This window comes from Astatotilapia calliptera, chromosome 6, assembly GCF_900246225.1.
Source record: "Astatotilapia calliptera chromosome 6, fAstCal1.2, whole genome shotgun sequence".
NCBI classification, from domain to species: Eukaryota; Metazoa; Chordata; class Actinopteri; order Cichliformes; family Cichlidae; genus Astatotilapia; species Astatotilapia calliptera.
In genome coordinates, this window is record NC_039307.1 from 16,633,744 (window position 1) to 16,656,192 (window position 22,449).

General features: G+C 40.7%; 2 protein-coding genes across 2 annotated transcripts in view; one reads left to right on the forward strand and one right to left on the reverse strand.

The window, feature by feature from the left end:
• Window positions 1-838: 838 nt before the first annotated feature.
• LOC113024036 (uncharacterized) lies at window positions 839-7,587 on the forward strand. The gene is made up of 11 exons (XM_026170611.1): window positions 839-994; window positions 1,410-1,558; window positions 1,667-1,829; window positions 2,473-2,820; window positions 3,080-3,361; window positions 3,446-3,472; window positions 3,986-4,087; window positions 4,223-4,253; window positions 4,388-4,437; window positions 4,629-4,663; window positions 7,180-7,587. Exons 1-11 carry the CDS (start codon window positions 925-927, stop codon window positions 7,261-7,263), a joined length of 1,341 nt encoding a protein of 446 aa, XP_026026396.1. The 5' UTR covers window positions 839-924; the 3' UTR covers window positions 7,264-7,587.
• A 6,534-nt stretch (window positions 7,588-14,121) lies between these two features.
• Window positions 14,122-22,449, reverse strand: part of misp3 (MISP family member 3) — a 32,009-nt gene continuing 23,681 nt past the window's right edge. Inside the window, exon 4 of the mRNA XM_026170612.1 lies at window positions 14,122-14,731. Coding sequence (XP_026026397.1) covers window positions 14,633-14,731 — 99 coding nt within the window. The 3' untranslated portion in view covers window positions 14,122-14,632. The remainder of the gene's footprint in view (window positions 14,732-22,449) is intronic.

Sequence of the window (22,449 nt, forward strand, 5' to 3'; positions counted from 1 at the left end):
TTGACGAATGAGTAATGAAGTAGGGCTCTTCCATGACTAACATAGTCAAGTTTGGAGATGTTGATTCAGTTTATAAACATCATGTTTCCTGCAGTTCTTGGATTAATCCCCCCCTCCATCACTTTTCTACCATCATCTGCAGATGTGGCTGTTCAAAGCTCTCCCCACACTTTTAAACTGTTTTTAGGCTAGGTTTTTTTTTGGCTACTTTGATTCATCCTGTTCAAATAGGTACAGTAAAAGCACATAGCAAAGTGGCAGGAATAGAGTTTTATGACAGACAGCAGCACAAACAGGGATAACAGGGAAAACTGGGAACAGCTGTGTTAGTGGGTAGATAAGATCAGGAGATCAGTAGTTGCTGCTTCTTGAGAAGGCAGTCAGGTGACTAAACAGGGATAAAAGTCCAGGGCCATCTGGTGGACAGATGGAAAACTCTGGTCCCAAAGTCCCTTCTGTTATACTTCTCTCACTGGCAGCAGTTTTAGGACTTTCAGCATCAGATTAGCAAAACACCTGTTTCTGTAATATCAGAAATAGAAACTCTGTGACACAGGAGCACCTTCACCGAAACCACAACCTTCATTTAGTACAGGTAGTAGCAGCTGTGTGCTTTGTTCCCTTGACATCCTCGTCACATTCGATTTCTGAGGATTCAGTTTATGTACCTAGAGATATTTTCTTCTTAAGTTTGTGGTTTACTGCACTGCTGGCCAGCTGTTTCTTCCCATCACAACACACATGTGATCTGTGAAGTCTAAAAAAGGAAGTGTGTTTACTTCCCCCATTGCTTCTCAAGAGGATGTCATATGCATTAAGAAAACACAGAGCGGCCAAGTGAGAGAGAAAAAGAAGGAGCGAGAGAGATACACAGCCTATGTAGGTGTTTTCTTCACTTCAGTCGGTCTTGCTGATGCGTTAAGGATGCACTCAGTTAGTGGTGGACGATCATCCTGGGCATGTACTCTGTTACTGGTCTCTCTCCAACTTTGGGGTAAGTTTCACGCAGTAGATGTTTCTTAGTATAGTGTTTTTGTCAAATTTTGATTTGTTAAGATTAACAATCACTATGATATGTGCCTGGTAGAAGATCTGTTAAATGTCTGCTAGGAGTAAAAAGTAATCGATGTTTGATTTCCATTAAATTTTTAAGTTTTGACACACACAAAAATGTCTTTTCGAGCCTATAATTGTACCTAATATTTAGGCATCCTATCTATCTAGAGTTTCCTATCTAGAGTTTCACAACTGATTTTGGTTTAGCTGTAATCACAAGCTTGGTAAAAAGTGAATGTCGACACATCTTGTAATGACCGCTGTGTTAAGAAACCTGTTGCTCCATTCGAAGACACATTTTTGAGATTTAGCTGATTCCTGCTAAATGTTATAACCTTACTGTTACTTTATAGGACGACTTTCTGCTTCCACGACCTCGGTCACTCTTCAGGCTCCTACCCTGGAGATCTATTCGAAGTCAAAGGACTCCGTGGTCCTGGTCTGCCGAGCCCCCGAGGGTTACACTGGGGTTTTGTTCATGCTTTACGAGAGGAGAAAAAAGGTAGTTTAATATGTTCTTTTTTCAAATGAATGCATATTTTTGGAGCGTGTTGAGTTCCTCCTGAGCTGCAGCGATTTTATTGCTTTCTTTTTGTTTTATTCTATTGAGGTGGATTCTCGGGATCTGCCCTCTCATGTTGGAGAAGTTCAGTTTACTATTAGGATACAAGAATGGGTCCCAGGCCAGAGTAAACTTTTCTGCTGTCTGTACAGGAGCCAGGAGGGTCACTACAGCGCATTCAGTCCATATTTGCAACTGGAGGACCAAAATGGTTTGTGTGTTTGATGGAAACTCTTATTTACAGCTCTGATTTTGACCTTCTTTTGCTTTAACAGAGACTTGGTTCTGATTTAAAAAGAAAAACACATCCTTCGCACACTTCATATTATATGAATTTATTTTTAATTAAAAAAAGGGAGAATTAAGATGACACGGGTCAATGAGTCGGATGTGGTCGAGGCTGTCGTTTTTCATTGTATTCAAAACGGAACAAATACGTTTTCTGTGTTAATCGGCTGGGTTAATCGGTAGTGATTCCACATGTGGTTTAAAACAATAAACACTCCCATCCGCTTCCACTCCAGCACAGCAAACACACTGCTGAATGCAGGTGCTCTCTGCGGTCTCTTATTGTCCTCCTCTCTGTGGGTGTGTATAGTGGTAGTTACATCCTGCTCTTCATAGAGAAACCACACACCCCCACACACGGAAACCCATGAAACACAATATCTACCGGCTTAAACTGTTGACAGTTACAAAAGGAAGTCTGACAAACCAGACGCTGGCCTATCTTCTTTTTCTTTTTTTGTTGTTGCAGCTTTTACTTTTATTGAGAGTCTAGAATTAATCTAGTAACAAAACATGGAGAGATAATGGTTTCCCCCTACTGTCTCCATTCCTTTTCTGTCATGTAGACACCTCCCTCCCACCTCCAGTCTTGTCTGTAGAGCCTTCCTCAGGTGAGGTCAAACGCGGGGACCTGCTGTCCTTCAGCTGCACAGTCCCGGCCCATCCACAGTCGCAGTCAAACAAACCGACAAGCTTCCTTTTGCTGAGGACCGCTAAACAAACAGGGACGGCATCTGTTATCCAGCAGCCCCGGGCTAGCCAGGTATCAAACTTCCAGCTGCAGCCGGGAGTCTTCACTGTGGGGCCAGTCAGGGGAGGAGAGGAGGGAGAGTACACCTGCCTCTATCAAATGACCAAAGAAAGCGGACTGGTTAATTCCACTGTGAGCAACATAGTTCCAATCACCATTACAGGTGAAGACGTATGACTTTTTGAAGCCTTTCTTCTGTGATGTTTTTTACATGTTAATGTGGTACTTGTAAATATTTTAGACCAAAAAATTGTATTTCAGGTAATGGATTCATTCCTTTAGGTAGAACATTAACACAAGAGGACTAAGACTTGTAAATATTGTTGCATCTATTCAATTTTTGTCATTTGTTTTCTGCCTAATTAGTAATCCAGTCATTTAATTATCTGAATACTATTTGCTCTTATTTCACGTGCTCCCAGACATCCTGCCGGCGCCCAATCTTCACCTTGAACAGCAGACAGATGTGTGGCATTTACTGTGCATAGGGTCTGCTGCATACCCCGGCGCTGTGTTCTCTCTCTACCTGGTGGATGGTGAATTTCCTGTTGCAACATTTCAGGCAAACATTTTCGCGCATCAAGCCACCTTCCCACTGCCTGTCCAGGACTCTCCAGTGGCTCTATACCAGTGCCAGTACAGTGTCCTACTGGGAGAGACATGGAGCAAGTCTGAGCACAGCAACCCTTTAACTGTAACCAAAGGTACGGACCTACACTTCTAATGGTATGTGAGTGTACTGACCTTTAGAGAAACTGCAGCTGATTCTCCCTTTTTTTATATTTAAGGGAATTCCCCACCACCAACATCAACAGGTAGGCTATTAGCATGCCTTTTTTGTTGTTGTTGTTCTCATACCTAAAAGTTCTGCAAGACTTCAACTGGTCTCCCTACCGGATCCTCACATAATAACACATTAGTCCACCTTAGAGTCACTTTTCAGTATGCAGAGCAGTCCATAAGAGCCCATAAACATGATGGTATTACCATAAAGGCCACATGACTGTGGTAACCAGGAAAATGTCTGCAAAGCTTGTTGCAGATGCGACAGGTTCTTTTGCGAAAGGATGTAATTTAATCTGAATCTGTTAAACTTAATTTATTACATTTATAATTTATTTATTTTTTTAGAATTTATCAAAATGCAAAATGCATCTTTTTCAATAAACTAAAAACTACATTTTTTTTCTTCTTCACATTGGAATGGAGCTCTCCATTGCATTGGAAAATGATACTAGCACTTTAAATCAAATCTGTTGTAATACTTTACATTCTTCACAACTGGGTTTTTTAAGTATTTAATATTAATACTAGTTTGATGTTTGCAGATTCATTAAATCTGGACTGGCCTCTCGTTGTGGGCTCTTTGTCAGCTGCGGTGTTGATCCTCTGTTCTTTGGCAGTCGTGATCATAGTGGTGCACAGGAAAGGTATTTCACACAAAAGCTTCTGCTTTGTTATAAATACTCTGATGCTTCAAGCTATGTTTTCATGCTGATTTAATTGCCTTCGTTTGTGAAAGGCATTAATTTCTCTTTTCCTATTCATTTCACCCACTTTTAAAGTGAAAGCAAGAGCAGAAGAAAGACAGAAAAGGTACTGGTTTTCTTAATCGGTCTAAAAATGAAGTTATAATGAGAAATACAAAAGAAAAAAGCTACTTCTTTGAAGACGGCAACATACAATGCCTTGGATATTGTTGTAATACATTTTTGTGTAATACATTTTAGGGAGGATACACAGTTCTGGTCTCAGGTTCATGCGAAGGATCATATAGTTGGTGAGAATTTCCCTTCAGAACCAAATTTCCCCTTCAGGATTTCAAGCTTATTCTGTTTTTATTCACGTCTCATTCATCCAAATTCTCACAGGCACAAAGCATTGCAGGAGTAATCAGCTTAATGAGACGAGTACTAATGACTGATTGATAATGTGACTAATGTGAGCTTGTTTATTATTCTTTTTCCTCAGACATTACACTCACACGTACAACCTTCCCTTCTGAGGTAAGTATTAACATCACCTAAACCTCCAGCTGCTAATATAAATTCTCAGGAGAGTCATCAAATGGAAAAAATATTTGCCCTTGTTCTTTCCTTTCTGTCAGAGGATTGTGAGCTAAACGATAAGGTTGTCTGGCTTTGTGTTAAACCGCTAGTCAAACCAACAGTTAGCCTCTGTCATGTCAAAAAGAACGTTTTTACATGACTCTGCACTCCTGTGAAAAACCAACTGAACTCACTCAGTAACTCGTAGAACCAGGAAGAAATAACTTGAAGTAACTAGTTTCTATATTACTTCATCAGTCTCACACATTCCTCTGGGGGAATTTTGTTTCACTCTTTTTAACAATGCTCTTTCAGTATGGTTAGGTTTTTGTGCAGTTATTTATGAACAGCTCTTTTAAGGGCCTGGCACAATGTTTCACTTTGACTGGGCTACTTCAAAACCTCGAGTCTTTTCTTTTTCCACTACTTGTTGTTGGGATCATTGCCTTGTTACATGAACCATTTTCAGCCATATTTTGGCTGTCAGACAGATGGCCTCGCATTTAACTCTACAACACTTCAGTATACAGAAAGATTCATAGTTGACTCAATGACTCCAAGGTGTCCAGGTCCCATGGCTGCAAATACAAATATATGCAAATATACCCTCCATCATTGTGGTTAACAGTCGGTATTAGGTGTGCGTTCTGATATTCTTGGTTTGGTTTTCGCCAAAAATGGTGCTGTCCATGGTCAGACATCTCCACTTTGGTCTCATTTGTTTTTTCAGATGCAACATAACAAATCTAAGCTGTGCAGCCATGCCATGAACCCTTCCAAACAAGTCATATGTGCCAATTGAGATCTGTAGAAAAGCTTTTGGTGGTCTGACCTTGGGGTGACTTTGCTGGGACTTCCACTGCTGGGAACATTGTGTTAACATACTAGAATGCTCCACACAAAGTCAAAACTTCTGCTTTTATAGAGACAAGTTTTCACACCTATGAAGTTTGTTATAAATGTGAATTATCTGATACTTTAAATTGGATTTATTAACAAAAATAAAATACACTATACCATGTACTGCACAGTAAACCAATCCTTTAATCATGGTAGACTTTGCAATAGCAAAACTTCATGCTAACCTTCACAGGGACGTAGAAATAGGTCAGTTTAGACTCAGCTCTCTCTAATGCAGTTCTGCCTCTTTCTTTTGGAATTTCTGGTATTTCCAGGACTTTTTTGTTTCTGCTCTAGATTTACTCTGACAAACTATGGTAAACTTCAAGAATCTGGTCGCTTTAAACACACACACACACACACACACACACACACACACACACACACACACACACACACACACACACACACACACACACTATAGCTAATCAACAACACCCCCTCCCAAGCATGCTGTCACCTCAAACCCACACCTACAGTATTCCTCATTAGCGCTGTTACACTGTGTTTGAGCATGTGTTTCATTAGCTGCAATCACTTTCATTAATTAGCTTAATGAAGGGCTCTCATCAGGCTAAAGTCTCTCTCCAGGCTCTCGCTGATATGCGCCGAAGCCATCTAAGAGGACAGAATGCGGCTGTCACCAGATGATGCAAAAAGTAACCAACCATTACCAAAAAGGAGATGTGTCTCCATCTCATCTGCTTCTTAAGCAGCAGTAGTTTAATCAGGATTCAGAAATGATTTTTTTTTGTATTATATTTTGATTATGACTCATATTATTACACTCTGTTGCTGCACAACGAGACAGAGATGATCATTTCATGTTGGTCAGAATCCTCTGATGTGAAACTGTTTCATTAGCTAAGGAGCTATGAGTCTGGAGGAGGGGAGGCCTGAAAGACAGAAATGAAACACAGAACTGCAAAAACACAAGCAGCTTATCTGAAATATGGCTACGTTCCAAACTGTGAAAAAGGGAACTTTAATGTCATGGGATAGAACAAGGGACAAATGAGGAACAAGCAAGGAACGTAACTCCACCAAGGCTGAACATTTCCTTCCACACCATGAGTTTAGTCCTGGGATTTAGGAGTATAACTGACTAAAAATTATGAAATCTCTAATATAACAGCGTGATATGTGCTTGTGAAATATATGGCACAAAATTCACAATCTGGAAGTCTGATAAGTCAGTCACTTGGGTAAAATATTCATGTAAATCTGTCCTTATTTTTCTTAAATTTTAAGATCAAATTTAGGAGAAAAGATCAATGATTGTAAGAAAACAACACAAATTACACAGGATTCAACAAAGTGCCAGACCACATATGGTTTTTAAGAGGACTATATCTGGAGGAATGACTAATATAATATATTCCATTGTGAAACCACCTAAGGTGTTTGTTGTGCTGTTTTAGCCATCCTGACATGCTAAGTTGCTGGTAGCTATGAGCAAACATGAAAATATTTTTAGCAGTGAAAGCAGTAGATAGGATATGAACTATGCCACAGGAAATTACATCAAGCTTAGATCTTTAATAGGTTGTCTGTTGGTGTTTGTTTGTGCGCAGGACTGGGTCAGCAGGGACACCGAAGCGACATCCAGAGCCCCTCTCTGGAACCCTCTTTCAACATTCACAACACAGATCCATTAGAAATGTTTGCCACCACCCCTCCCCCTCTTTCTCCGTGAGCGCGTGTGTGAGTGTGCCTGCGTGTGTGTGTGTTTATTATCATAGTTTATCGATGTAGCATCAGTTGAAGGTTACACAGCAAGACAGGAAAGGATATTTCCTCAGTTCCTATTTCAAATGCAGCAGTAATTGTACAATTAGACAGGATGTGATGCTTGTTTAATGTTTCTAATAACTGAGCCAGTCTAAATAGCGATTTTATTATTGCTGTTATGAGGCTTGTTTTCTTCTGGAAGCATTTTTGATTTTTTTTTTTAATGTTTGGTTGTAAATAATTGTAATAAAATAAGAGCAAAACTGAAAAGATTTAAATGTGTCTTTTATTATCATAATGATAATAATGATAAAAGAAACTGACAAATATCGTCTCATGACTGTTTCACAAGCTGCGATGTTTTTACGTTGAAAGTTTAGCCTTGATCTTGGAAAAAAGCCGCTGACAGAAAACTCTCACGTCAAGGTCTGTTTGGAAAGTGCTCTGGAGATTAGAATTATTATACAGGATCTTCACCATCAGATGGAGTTTAGTCTAAAACTCAAGCTCGTCATATGAGATTGTTTTGACAGATGCCATGTCTCATGTGTATCTGTGTCATCTTATAATAATCTTCCGTGTCCGACTGCACAGGCTTCACGTTTATTATAATTTACAGCATTTCATAGTGCATTTGACAGGCTTACAGTATATGCCAGCACAATATTTACTTTCTCAAAAAAGGTGTTTATTTGTGTAGAGCTTACCAAATCCTCAAAACTTTTCTAAGTAAAAAATTCAAGCAGGTTGCCTAATCTTGCAACCTTGGTTTGTTATATATCTGCATTTATAACCGGGTACAGGTCAGGACACGGACTAATGGTGTGTTGCATGTATTTATGATACATTGCATAATGAGTGTGAAGGAAAAGGCAACCAAAAAGTTAACTGATCTGCTGTAGTTTTGTTAGATGTTCTGTAGAGGGCACTGTTTCTGTAACTTTTCAATGTTTAAATCATCTTGCAGGACAACAGAACAACTGAAATTTGTCAAGCCGATCTCCTTTATGGTGACATAACAGGTCCCCGAACACGGGACCTGTTATGTGACCGGTTATGAGCCTGACATGCATGAAGCCAAGCGCTCATGTAACTCGAGAACTACAAGTCTTACTTTTATGGCATGTGACGATAGGACGAGGGCTATGATCATTATGAGCCCTCATATATATGTTTGAGAGTGAGCGTGCTGAGAGTAAGTAAAAGCAAGAAAGTAAAAGGCCTCAGGAGGGAGCTACACCTCTCACCTGTTTATGCAGGTTTTATGGTGGACAATAATTTGGCACAGACAAGCTGTCACCGTATCTCAGAAAGCGGTGAGAAGCCAACTCGGTCTTAGACCTTAGTTTTATTACATTTTTACCACAGCGTGCACAGAGCAGAGAATGTATCATTTCACTTCCCCTTCATGCACCCTGGGAAACACACATGAGAAGCGAGGATGGACTCAAAGGCTGAAAACGCTGTCTGTTTGTCCGGCTCATATTAATATCTGAGTCATACCTTACTTCCGTGTGGTCACAAGCAAGCGCGTGCATGTACAGCTTAGATATTCAGATCCAGACAACAGCATTGAGCAAATCTGTTCAAATGAGAGGCAGAATAACAATTCGTTGCCTCAGTGATGCCAGTTCAACATGGTCATGAACTTAAGTGGCACCTTAAATTGCCCACATGCCTCGCCTTGTTACCATATGTAACACTGTGAATTATGAGTCAGGCTGATATGAAATGACATCCTGAATCTTGATACTGATGATATTTGTCCTTTCGGAGATGCTGGACCAAATATGAGGGAGCTTTAGGTTCATATTTTCATTTAATGTGATGCAATGCACTTGATATGTATTTGAGGTGTAAAGTAAGGTAAGCGGTGCATGATTACCTTCAACAGATTATTCCAAAACAATATGCTGCTGCTTCTGACATTTTCTGACTAATTTAGCTCAAGGCCAGTGATTGCCAGTTCACCCGTATCTTTCAGTGACTCATGGGAACACTCAAAAACACAACTTATTTAATGTTTTACAGTATGCTACAAGTCCAAAGGCAAATGTGAGTCGCTAAGCCTAACTATATTCCACAACCTTTAAAAGTATTTTTAACTGACAGCACAGTGAACTTTATTAATAGATATTAATCAGTAACCCGTGAGTAATGAGCCTACTTGCTCATTCATTAGAAGACTATCTTATTTCAAGACTGAGATGTGTTTGCAGTGAACACACATTAAATAGGTCCACTCCTCCTCTCGGTAAACAGACGGAACGAAATCAAGTGGGTTTATGTAATATCAAGGTGTAAAATAAATGTTTATTCTCTGTGACTCAGCTATGCCATTTATCCCCTCCTCTCCCAAACATCAAAACAATGGAACACACCCACCCAAAGGCCCGCATGTAATGAAATCAAAAGAATAATTTCTGAAACCTCTGCGTTATCTATTCATGGTACACAAACGTATGACACATAGAGACTGTGCCTGGTGACTCCAGTATCTGTCATCAAACGCCCGCTATTGTGTTTGAATTGGGAATTGTATTAAACTGACTAATTGGTACACATGTGAGGTCCACACCCGGGTCATCGAGTTACACAAACCTGGCCAAAAATGTGTGGTGGGCCCACGCCAATACAGAATAGTCATAAATGTATTTTTCTCAAAAAAGTAACAGTTACGCCTTTGTTGAACTCTTTAAAGTGTTTATTAAGTATGCTTTAAAGTGGTCAATGATTGGATAATGAAGTAGCCTGAGCTTTTCCAAAGTGTAGTGGTTTACACATTGCCTAACAGGAAAAGTAGCTCTTCTTTCCCTCAATCTGCTCATGTTCACAGCCTCAAGTGTTTAAACAATTATTCACGTGCAAGTAGACCTCAGAGAGCTTTTCTCTTAAAAAGCAGCATTTTGGGATCCACTTAGAAATGGAATAAACAAAGAGAGAAATACTCCTCGGATATTTATTCCTACAGTTGTGAAGGGCAGAAGGACTTCCACTGATGAGGGCAGGCTGGCCTCTTCATTTCACTCCAACCAGAGTCATTACTTAGCAGCTCTTGCTCAAACCAAAGTCTCAGGTGATGTTCACAGTGACTGTGAGCTGCTGCTAAAGTGTTCAGCACCTTTAAAGTAAACTGGAAATTTGCATCCTGATTTTTTTTAAAAATGGCAATTTCCACAAAAGCTTTCATTTTTTCTAGTTTGGAAATCTGATTTTTGTTTGTTTCATTCATTTTGGTTACACTCTACCAGTCACGGCTGAGTTTGGGAGAAACTATTCAGCTCGGGAGTGCAGGGGAGAAAGAGGCAGATGAAATACAAACAACTGTACCCATGATATAATTTTCTTATGATAAAGAAATATATCTATGTTTTTAAAAAATAATAATATATGATTTCAAGATCTCAAGTTTAAGAGAATTTGCTTATTGAGTGGGCCCAAACTGTGCATGGACCCATGCCCACTGGATAATCCTACCCAGGTAAATTCATGTTTTCCATGACTACAGCCACAGGGGCTGTTAAGAAAAGACGAGGCAAAGGTGGAATCTATTATTGTTATTGTCAGTACAATTACAAATTTTACTTTGATCTTAAGGGCAGTTTGATTGAAAACCCATTTGGTGATCCTTGTGTGCATGTTTGATTAAATCCACGGCTTCTATTAAAGGCCTTGCTGTGGCATGAGCGTATGGGTCATTTGGCTGGATGAGCTAATAAAGAACTAAATACATAGATTTGCTTTAAAACAGCTGGAATATTGTTGTTGCTAGTCTAGACTAAGTTCACTCCATGTAGTATTGGCTGGGTTTATTTCTAACAGTTCTATAAGGTAATTGCATTTTGTGTGAAAACTTGACATAGTCTAAAACTATGAATGGCAAAATGTAAAAACTTTTGTTTAAAGGGCATAAAGCAGCAAATTCTTACAAGGTAAATAGCTCATAATGCCCTTCATGTCTTCTTATACTTTTGTCCTCTTGACAAAGAGTTATTACAAGAGCAGTGACTAATCCTCTAAACATGGACAGTCTCACACAATGCTGCCACGATGACTTTGTGCCAAGAGGACTTTGGAAGCCAGAGATAACGAAATATCATGGAAATGACTTGATAATGAGCTTGTGATACATGGGTATGCAGCACAACTTCGAAAAAGTCAGATTACATATCAGAATGACTGATAAAATGTAAAATGAAACTTGCCTGGCCGGCTTTGACGCTTTCACATAACATAGAGAGAAACATCTTTGATGGTTTACTTTTTATTCTGAGGTAGCAAAGCAAACTGTGTTTTACAAATCTAATTATAGTGTTGATCTTTGATCTTGTAGGAGGTTTTCTCCTCAGTTCAATACCATAGCCTTTGGTGATACGCCAGAACAGCTTGGCAACATGGCAAAACAAGGAAAGTTGCCAAAGCAATGCAAGGTTTTATTTGTGGAGTGCCTTCCGTACACCAAGGCAGAATGAGCATACTGCAAAAAAAGAATTAATTAACACACATTAATTCAAATATATGTTTATAAAGCCTAAAACCTGTAAGGACAAGAAATGGTAAAGAGGCCAAAATTAAAAATAAATAAGATTTATAATGATAAGAAAAACTAGAATAAAGTATAAAGGTGAAATAATTATACTTAAAAAAATAACATATAGAAGAGTGAAAGAAAGATTTATAATAAAGAAAGTTTGATCACTAAATTTAAAACAAGAAAAGCACTTTAAAGAACGAAAACAACACATAGATTAAAATAATAAGTAATATTAATGGCTATATATCACCATCCAGATTGAAAAATATTTTTTTAATGTTATGATTTAATAATGTACAGATGATTGAGACATTTCAAAGAACATCAGGTAGTTTCTTCCAGCGTTGTGCAGCACAGTGAGAAGTTGAACTTATTAATAATTTTGAGCACTTTAGTTCCCGTGGCTCCACCATAATAATGTGCCCGCAATGTCACTGGGCTGCGTCCAGTCAGAATGAGGTGATAAATTATTTAAAGGAGACTGGAAGGTCACTAAAGCATGATCTCAGCTCATCTACACTCATCTACACCCACAGGAAGGTCCACCAGGGCAGTCGTGCTGCTTAATTCAAGAAAAGATCTTCCAAACCCAGAAGTTCTTTGGCATTTATGAGGCATGTCGGGTTAAGAAGATGAACGCAGTAGAATAGATGAGCAGTACAGAGGGTAACGTTCACAGATTTTTAAAATTGTATTTCACAGATTTAAACATGCAAAGAATAATGAGGGTAATGTGGGAAAGAAAATGGCCTTTTAAATGAACGGAAAATGCCAAGCATTCCTATAAGACAGGTAAATTCTTAAAACAGCAGCTAACCGTGACACTTTACCAGTTAATCCCTTTAATTTGAACAAGTTTTGTATGAACTACAGACTAATTTGCATGCGCATGTAGAACAATGAACACCTGTATTTGAACATGTATTTGAGTATTTTTCTTTCCACTGTCCTCTCATCAGTGAATGACTTTTATGTCATAATTCAGCTCACAAACTCACAACTTTCTACTTTTTATAAACATGCTTTTTTTTGCCCTTAAATTCAGCTTCCAGTACTTATTCATGAATAGTAACAAGAAAAATTATATGTGAGTGAGATATTTGGTGCAATAAAATAGATTGCTGGAGGAATGTCGTAGATGTTTTTACCTGTGTCTTAAGGGACATTTTGGCCTTAAAATTTCTGATGTCTGGACTTACATCTGTGTAGTACGTGCTCTGTTTGATGTATTCCTGAGTGTTTAAAGGCTCATTAAGGGCTCAGCATACCTTAATAACTCAGTGTTGAGGTTTGTTAGTGCCAAATATTTGCTTTTGTAAACTGAATGACTTTTATCCTATGTAAATAGTGAACAAATAGCACCAAGGTTGGCGCTGTGTACCTGTATTGACAATAACTGTGAGATTTGACAGCTGGGATTCAGACCCAGGCTACACCTCCCTTCACTTGTATCTTCAGTGCCATAAGATGATAAAGGACAATTACAATAATATCATTAAAGTCAAACCTGGACACAATAATCACAAAATGACACTCTGATATTACAACAGCCCATTCAAAACACAACATAGTGTTGAAATTAGAAGTCTGTTGGTTTGCAAGCACTGTTGTCTGGGTAGACTTATTGTTTCAGTCCACCTCTGACTCAGATCACTGGTCTATGCACACTACATTTTTTAGTTAGCAATTTACTAGGAACCCCTTGGGTATGTAATCAAATACTATAAACCTGTAGCAAATTATCACTGAGAGGTGCTAATTTATATCACTTGTATATTTTCAATCAAGGATTCAATTAAAAAAGATGAAAAGGAAATTAAAATCAATCACATAAAAACAGAAAACTTGAGCACATTAAAACCAAGGAGGTACAACTTGTACAAAATATGAAATCTAAATTCAGAATAGCAGTTTGCACTCTTCGGTTACATAATATTTTATCAGTACTTTGAACTCGTCAAGGGTCGAGAGAATGATTAAGCTCCAGTGTTCTGAAGGGTATTGGATAACCATGGTAGAACTGGAAAATTCTGTTCTCAGCAAAAAAATCCCAGTAAATCCTGAGTTCCCAGTAGAGTGGCCATGTAGATTAGCTCAAGATTGGTCATTGCAAATATATTGCTGAAGTAATTATTTTATAATGCAATCAAATATCACTGGTCTCTAACTGCAATCTTCAAAATGGCCAAAGAGTTCAATAAAAAAAACCAACAGCATTCTGACAGAGTCAATAAAAAGTCAGGAGACAGAGCTAGGCAAAGATAGGGTTTATTACATGGCTGTTGTATCAGATTGCATAAGGTGTTTACATGTGTAATAAACTAAATTATTTCCTCTATGTAGATATTGTTAAGCACATAAGACTCTTGATGACACATTGTTTTTTCAAAACATAAGAAATCCACAGATGAAGGAGTTCCTGATTGTTTGAAAATCTCCTAAATTCTTCTTTTCTCCTACATATTATTTTTATTTTTATTGTCTTTTTACATTCATTAGTCTTAAGGGTTTTCAGCACCTGAAGCAGGCCATGAGCTTATCTACTTATAGGTGCCCCACGTTCTCCATTCACATCGCTTCTTTGCTGAAGGACTCTTCAGGGTTTTTTTTAGTCCACCACAAATCATGTTCCTTGCTCCCAATACTCCCGACCCCTTTTCTAGCCTCAATCCCTGACCTCTTTCTCACTCCACGTTCCCTCCTTCTTCCTCTTCATCGTTGTTCCTTATTCCCATCTGCAGGTCTCTGTAAAAAGACCTTTCTCAGTCCAAATCCTTGTTGTTGTGTCCATTGATCAGACCTGATTCCCAGCGCAGCACTAGAGGAGACTTCTGTCTAGGGGTACGAGGACTCTGGGGGAGCTGAATGAAAAGGAGAACAAAAAGTGAACAGGAGTAAGTGGTGATTGCATGGTAAAAGAAGAGGCAGGCAGTAAGTTGGAAGAGTAGGAGCAGAAAAAGAAAGAGAATTCAAAAGTATGTTGGAGTGGGAGACCAAACCAAAAAGCCAACACGGAGGGAGCGAAAAGAAAGGGATGAATTTGCTTCCTCTTGAGGACATATCTTTGGATGAGCATCATTAGCTCTGTAAGTCAAAGGAAGGTTAATGCGACTATGATCCAAGGCCATGTTCTGTATGACTAAGTCAACAAGTGAGGCCAATTTGCCCTGCAATCCTTCATGTATCTCTGAACTTTAATCAGGAACTAGGTCTGTGCACAGATAATCAACCAGCAGAGAGAGAAAGAGAGGGAGGGTCTATGAGGAAGTGAGAGGAAAGAGGGCAAAACGCTGCTAATGTCAGACTGAACCATGCAGCTAAACCCCAGCACATCAATGCCAAACTGAATTAAACAGCTCAAGCCACGAAGCAGCACTCCGCTTTAATCAGAGATACCAGAGTATCAAAGAGATGCAAGACCCACAAGGAAGGTAACACAAATCAGTGGGATTGTCAATTGACTTTCCTCTTTGCCTGCTATTGACTGCTCAAGTGTGCGCACATACACACACTCTACAGACACGTTCCTTCCCTCTCTCTCTTGCTCTCTCTCAGTCTCAGGGCTGTTTGCCTTCATCCCTTATCTATAAAGATAAGAGCCTCACTGTGTGTTCAGCATGTTATCAGATATTTGCGTCCCATATTTGGTGCAAAAGAGATGCTGACATCCTCCCACAAGACTTTCTCCATTTGACACATTACAGTCCAGAGCAGTTTTAAACAGACAGATGCGTGACAAATTAAAGGAAAATGGGGAAAAGGGGAAGCTGTTAAACTGTGGGAGGAATTTTGCTGGATTTATTTGACTCCACTTAGCCTCTCTGATGGAAATGATCACAGGTAATCAATAAAAAGTTGTTTTAAGATATCTTAATTTATTTCCTGATTGGACGTGGTGTAGCTGAGACCTTTAGAACATTTTATGACTTTAATTCTTGTGCAATAAATTCCAAAACCCATTGACTCTGGTCTCGTGGCACTTGGTTGACCAGCATCGTACAAGAACACTCTATGTTGGATCTTCCTTTAATTCACCTGCCTGAAAGCTCATCTTAATGCGACATTGCAAGTGTAGCCCAGCTAGAAAAAAAGAGCAGTGGAAAGTAGTTTTTTTTCATGTATAATGTAAAGAATTTAGTCATTCCTTTTTTCTTTTATGTTTAAAGGAAGATGTGGACCAATAAGATTATCTGTTGTCATTTAACTTGGCCAATCAGCAATGAGCTCCCAGTGACCCTTGCTGTTGACCTTGATCACATGATTTCCTGTGTTGCCATTTCGTTCCTGTTCATATAATGCCATGTGCCAGAGAAACTAATGTTCCCGAAGTCGAATCGCTAGGAGTTAAAAGCAAGTCTGCTGCAGTTGTTTTTGGTTGTTCAGAGTTTCACCCTGTCAACGGTGAGTACGAAAAGTGGGGAAAACCTAATTTGTTAAGGATAAAAAGGGCAGACTTAACGGGACGGCGAGTCCGCTAGCCGCTAAGCTAACTGCTAGCGCTCACGCTAGCAGAATTTGACTGTGTTCTGTGTGTGAAATGGCTAGTGACTGCAATCATATTACGTTTAAGAAAAAAAACAAAAGAAATGGTGCTAATCAGTTTTATGTTTAACAAGTTAATCCAAATGTACGCCGATTCTCAGATTTTCAGTTGTGTTCTTTGAGTTGGTTATAATGCACAAGTCTGGTGAGCTACTGTGAGTTGCTGACTGCAGCTACAGTGTTAACTATAGAAGCTGTGTTTTTTTTGAGAACATTGTCAGCCGTCAGGTTGATAAAATTATAGCTCATCTAAGAGGATATGATGCTGCAGTGATATAATTTTGTTGTACAACAGAGCTAGCTGAATTAAGATATAGAGTTACACTAATACTTATTGTTCATTTTTGAATGTTTTAAGTAAGTGTGGCTGTTTCACAACAGTGAATGTGACTATATGGACCTGTGACCTGTTTATAGGTCAGGTTTTTTTTTGTTATCTGGTAAAAGGATGACTCGACAGACGGACCCAGTCTGAAGCAAGCCCCATCGAGGAGCAGCGATTCCACAGTTCCAGTTAACTGGATGGCGAGCCAACCCGAAATTGAAAAGGATTTGCCAAGGTTTTATTGAAGCCAAAGTTTCGTTCCCATTGAAGCTTCAGATACCTGCAGGACTACAAACTTTCTTCCTTCATCGGAGTGTGGTAGGACAAACATTAAACAAACTGAACGGGCCCCAACGATCCATCAGTTATCAGACATTATCCACTCATATAATTGACTCAGAGAAAGCTGTATGCGCGCACTTTTATTTAGTTTGTTATTTTGGGGGAAATATTTTGTATTTTATTTTATTGTTTTTTCATTACATTGTTGCAGCTGCTGTGTGTCAAATATAACAAATTTGTGAACAGTATATTGTGGTGTGGTCTCTTCTTATTGGTGTTTATACCTTGGGCTCCTGCCGATCCTAGATCTTCTGATACTGGCTAGTGGGAGTTCGGTCATTCTTAATAATAATTCACAAGTTGGGTTACATAAGTGGCGAGCCAGCCAGGAGCCTAAGAATTTTTAAGCATCAGTAATGAGAAATTGTGTCTGACATGGATTTTGTCCAGCGCTCAGGTGTAAAAATTCCCAATGCAGTTATTGTGAGTGGGATCACGAAATCAGAGAAAGATGAAGAAGTTTTAGAGTTTTTGAAAAAGTATGGTGGTGTTAAAACCCTTTTGCCAGTGGATGATGCTACCTCAGAGTTTCATCAAAACCTGATTGTTGAGTACTCAAGTGGCTCAGCTGTAGAAGCTTTAGAGCCTCTTATGCCATACAAGTATGTTGCAGAGGGTGAACCAAATGTCTCTTACTGTGTGAGGGCCTTGGCAAGCGTTTACACTGCTAAGGTGGGTGAAGGTGTCACGAAGTCATACTTGGCTGAATTAAAGGGCTTGGCTAAGCTCAGTGGCAAAACCTATGAGGAAGTATTGAAAGAGATGATATCACAAATCTGTGAGACAACTGAGAATACAGATGAGGCACCTTCTGTCTTACATGATAGCATTGTTGATGAGACACCAATACCACAGCCCCAGTTGCTTTCAGGTCCCTCAAGGGTAAGCAGTGACCAAGGTGTCTCAACTCCAGTTCCACCCTTGCGTGTACAGAAGCCTTCAATAGTGATTAGTGATGTAAATCCCCCTGAAGTTCAGAAGGTCGTTGTTGAGCATATTTTAAGGAAGGATGACATTGGATCACAGATCCATTCTTCAATGCGCATCCGTTCCTTCTCAGGGAAAACTCCCAGGCCTAACAATGAGACAGACTATGAGACTTGGCGCTCACACATTGAGCTGCTTTTAAGTGACCCCAGTATGACCCATCTGCAGGTGTCCAGGAAGATTTTAGAGAATTTGCTTCCACCTGCAGTTGATGTGGTGAAGTGCTTGAGTCCCAGCGCACCCCCAGTAGCCTATCTGCAGTTGCTCGATTCAGCCTTCGGCGCTGTAGAGGATGGTGAGGAGCTTTTTGCTCAGTTCATGAATACCCTTCAGGACCCAGGCGAGAAACCATCAGCTTTCCTCCATCGTTTACAGCTAGCATTAAATTTAGCAGTAAAAAGGGGGGGTATTCCACCTGATGATGTAGACAAACATCTCCTCAAGCAGTTTTGTAGGGGGTGTTGGGATAGTGGATTGCTCTCCAGTCTGCAACTTGAACACAAGAAAAACTGTCCACCGTCATTTTCAGAGCTCTTGCTAATGTTGCGTACCGAAGAAGATAGACAAGCTGCAAAGGTTGATAGGATGAAAAAGCACATTGGTTCATCAAAACGAGTATCTGTCCATGCTCAGAGTTCCTGTGTTTGTGCAGGCGTAAGAGAAAGCCCACAGTGTGGTCCGAAAGCTATTGAGGAACTTCAAAAGCAGATAGCTAGCTTGCAGAGTCAGCTAGCCTCATTTGCATCACAGGAAAAGCTAAGTGAGCGTGCCAACAAGAAACCGGTTAAAAAGACAACCTGTAAATCGAAAATGGACAACACACATCAAGAAGTGCATCGATTAGCCGGAGTAAAACAGACAGGCAGGCCCAGGCCTTGGTATTGTTTTCACTGTGGGGAAGATGGGCATATTGCCACTTCTTGTACAAACCCTGCAAATTCTGCACTAGTTATTGAAAAGAAGAAGCAGTTGGAGAGGAGGCAGCACGCGTGGGAAAGTCAAAGTTGTCCCAGCGACTCCAGTTCACCTTTAAACTAGATCCAGTCTCTGTTGTGGGACAGACAGAGGCTGAAGAACATGCGCAGCGTCCCACAGACGTAAAGATTGTCAGCAAAGCAGGCAAGTGTGTGGATCTAGAGCACTCCAGTAGTGAAAAGCAATCCTTCAGGCTTCCAAAGGGTCTGATTGGTACCAGGAGCACTGCTGAAGTGATAATTGAAGATAAAACATTTAGTTGTCTGCTAGATACCGGCTCGCAAGTGACTACTATCCCCCAATCCTTTTATGAACAACACATGTCAGTGCAGGACATCAAGCCTCTCTATGACCTCTTGGAGGTTGAAGGGGCGAATGGACAGGCTGTACCTTATTTGGGCTACATTGAAACTACTGTCACTTTTCCAAAAGAATTTCTTGGTATGTCTATTGAGGTGCCCACATTAGCTCTCATAGTTCCTGACGTTCGAGCTACCTCAGGGTCCTACTTACTCATAGGGACAAATACACTTGATGTGTTGTATGACATTTATTGCAAAGCTAATCCAGGAGATCCCAAGACATTTCCTCACGGCTACAAAGCGGTCATTAAGGTGCTTGAACTCAGACACAATCAGTCTAACGTCAGTCACCATGGTGTTGTAAAACTGAAGGGCAGAATCTCTCAGGTTGTCCCAGCAGGGGCCACAGTGGTTTTGGAGGGTGTCTCTACTGCCAGCGGTCTTCGGCATGAACAATCAGTTGTTGTTGAGCAGCCTTCCAGTTCCTCTCTACCTGGTGGTCTGCTAGTGAACACTTGTCTGGTTGACCTGTCCAAACAACGACCCTTTAGGCTTCCAGTTGTGATTACCAACCAATCTGAACATGACATTGTCATTCCTGCTAAATGTCAAATTGCTGACATTAGCGCTTACCAATGTATTTTGTCAAAGGAGCAGAGTATGGTTAACTTGCAAAAGGCAGATCTCACTCAAGAGGCCAATTGTAACTTCAACTTTGGAGAGTCCCCAATCCCTCCCGAGTGGAAGGGTCGTATCACACGACTCCTTAACAACATGCCAGATGTATTTGCGCAACATGACTTGGACTTTGGAAGAACCGACAAGGTGACTCACCACATCAAGCTCTCAGACGAGGCTCCTTTCAAACACCGTGCTCGTCCGCTACACCCTCAAGACATTGAGGCTGTCCGTAGGCACATTCAAGAGCTTCTTGATACAGGTGTAATCAGAGAGTCCGAGTCTCCCTTCTCTTCGCCCATTGTGGTAGTCCGTAAAAAGAATGGCCAGGTCCGGTTGTGCATAGACTACAGAAAACTCAACCTTCAGACAATAAAGGATGCTTACACGCTTCCTAAGCTTGAAGACACCTTCGCGGCTCTCTCTGGTTCCCAGTGGTTTTCTGTGCTTGACCTAAAGTCTGGATATTATCAAATCGAGGTAGATGAAGTGGATAAACCCAAGACGGCCTTTGTCTGCCCTTTGGGCTTCTGGGAATTTAACCGCATGCCGCAAGGCCTGACAAATGCGCCAAGCACATTCCAAAGATTAATGGAGAAGTGCATGGGGGATATGCATTTGAAAGAGGTGCTAGTTTTCCTCGACGACTTGATAGTGTTCTCAAAGACCCTGGAAGAACATGAAACAAGGTTGTTGGAGGTGCTCACTCGGTTGAGAGAGTTTGGATTAAAGTTATCACCTGAAAAGTGTGTGTTTTTCCAGACCTCAGTGCGGTACCTGGGACACATAGTGTCCAGAAATGGAGTTGAGACAGATCCAGAGAAAATCTCTGCCCTTCGTACTTGGCCAGTTCCTCAGACCCTCAGGGAATTGCGATCTTTTCTTGGGTTCGCTGGCTATTATCGAAGGTTCGTAAAAGACTATTCCAGCATTGTGAAGCCCCTCAATGATCTGACTCAGGGCTATCCTCAATCAACCAAAAGGGGTAGATCAAGAGACAGCCAAGAGCATTATCACCATCCCAAAGAGCCGTTTGGGAACCGTTGGACATCAGCTTGCCAGCAGGCATTTGAGTCAGTTATTGAAAAGCTGACAACTGCCCCTGTCCTAGGGTTCGCTGACCCTCAAAAGCCTTATGTGCTCCACACTGATGCTAGCACTACAGGCCTTGGTGCTGTCTTGTACCAGGAGCAGGAAGGGCAGTTACGTGTCATAGCCTATGCAAGCAGAGGGCTGTCGCATAGCGAGTCTCGATACCCAGCGCACAAATTAGAGTTTTTGGCGCTTAAGTGGTCAGTAACAGAAAAGTTTAGTGACTACCTATATGGGAATCACTTTACTGTTGTCACTGATAGCAATCCCTTGACGTACATATTGACGACTGCAAAACTTGATGCAACGAGCTACAGATGGCTCGCAGCTTTGTCTACGTTCACATTCAAGCTGCTGTATCGTCCTGGGAAGCAAAACTGGGATGCGGATGGGTTATCCCGTAGACCCCACGGAGCTCTTGTGGATGATCTGAAATCCCAGAAAGAGAGGGAGCGCATTTTCCAGTTCACTCAGGGTCATCTCGCTGATCTTGAAAATCTCGAGGAAGCCAACCAAGCGGTTGTGAAAGCCATTTGTGAAAGACAGTCAGTGTATAGCGCCAGCTCTGTTAATCCGAGTTTGGATGGCTGTGTTACTCTTGTTGAAACTCTTGCTATGTCCTCTGATGCTGTGCCTGACTGCTATGGACAAGAAGATGAGTTTGGAGGATTGCCTCTTATTCCTCAACTGACTGAGGCTGAGTTGATGGATAAACAGAGAGCTGACCAATGTCTAAGGCATGTCATATCCCAACTTGAGCATGGGGTAAGCCCACCGCCTACTTTAAGGGGTGAACTTCCAGATCTTCCACTCCTACTTCGAGAGGTTGGTCGGTTTCAGCTTATAAATGGCATCTTATACCGGAGACGCCAGCTCGGGTCTCGGGTATCTCACCAGCTAGTACTGCCCCCAGAGCTCAGAGAGACTGTTTTGAGCAGTCTGCATGACCATATAGGTCATATGGGCATTGAGCGCACATTAGATCTCGTTAGGGCCAGATTCTATTGGCCCAGAATGGCCTTGGATGTAGAGAGGAAAATAAAGACCTGTGGTAGATGTGTGCGCAGAAAGGCGTTGCCTGACAGAGCTGCACCGTTAGTCAACATCAGTACCACAAGGCCACTGGAACTGGTTTGTATGGACTTCCTCTCTCTCGAACCAGACAAAAGTGGAGCTAAAGACATCCTTGTGATCACTGATCACTTTACTAAGTATGCAATTGCTATACCAACATGCAATCAAAAGGCTCGCACAGTAGCTAAGTGCCTATGGGACAATTTTATTGTGCATTACGGGTTCCCAGAAAAGTTGCACAGTGATCAGGGACCTGATTTTG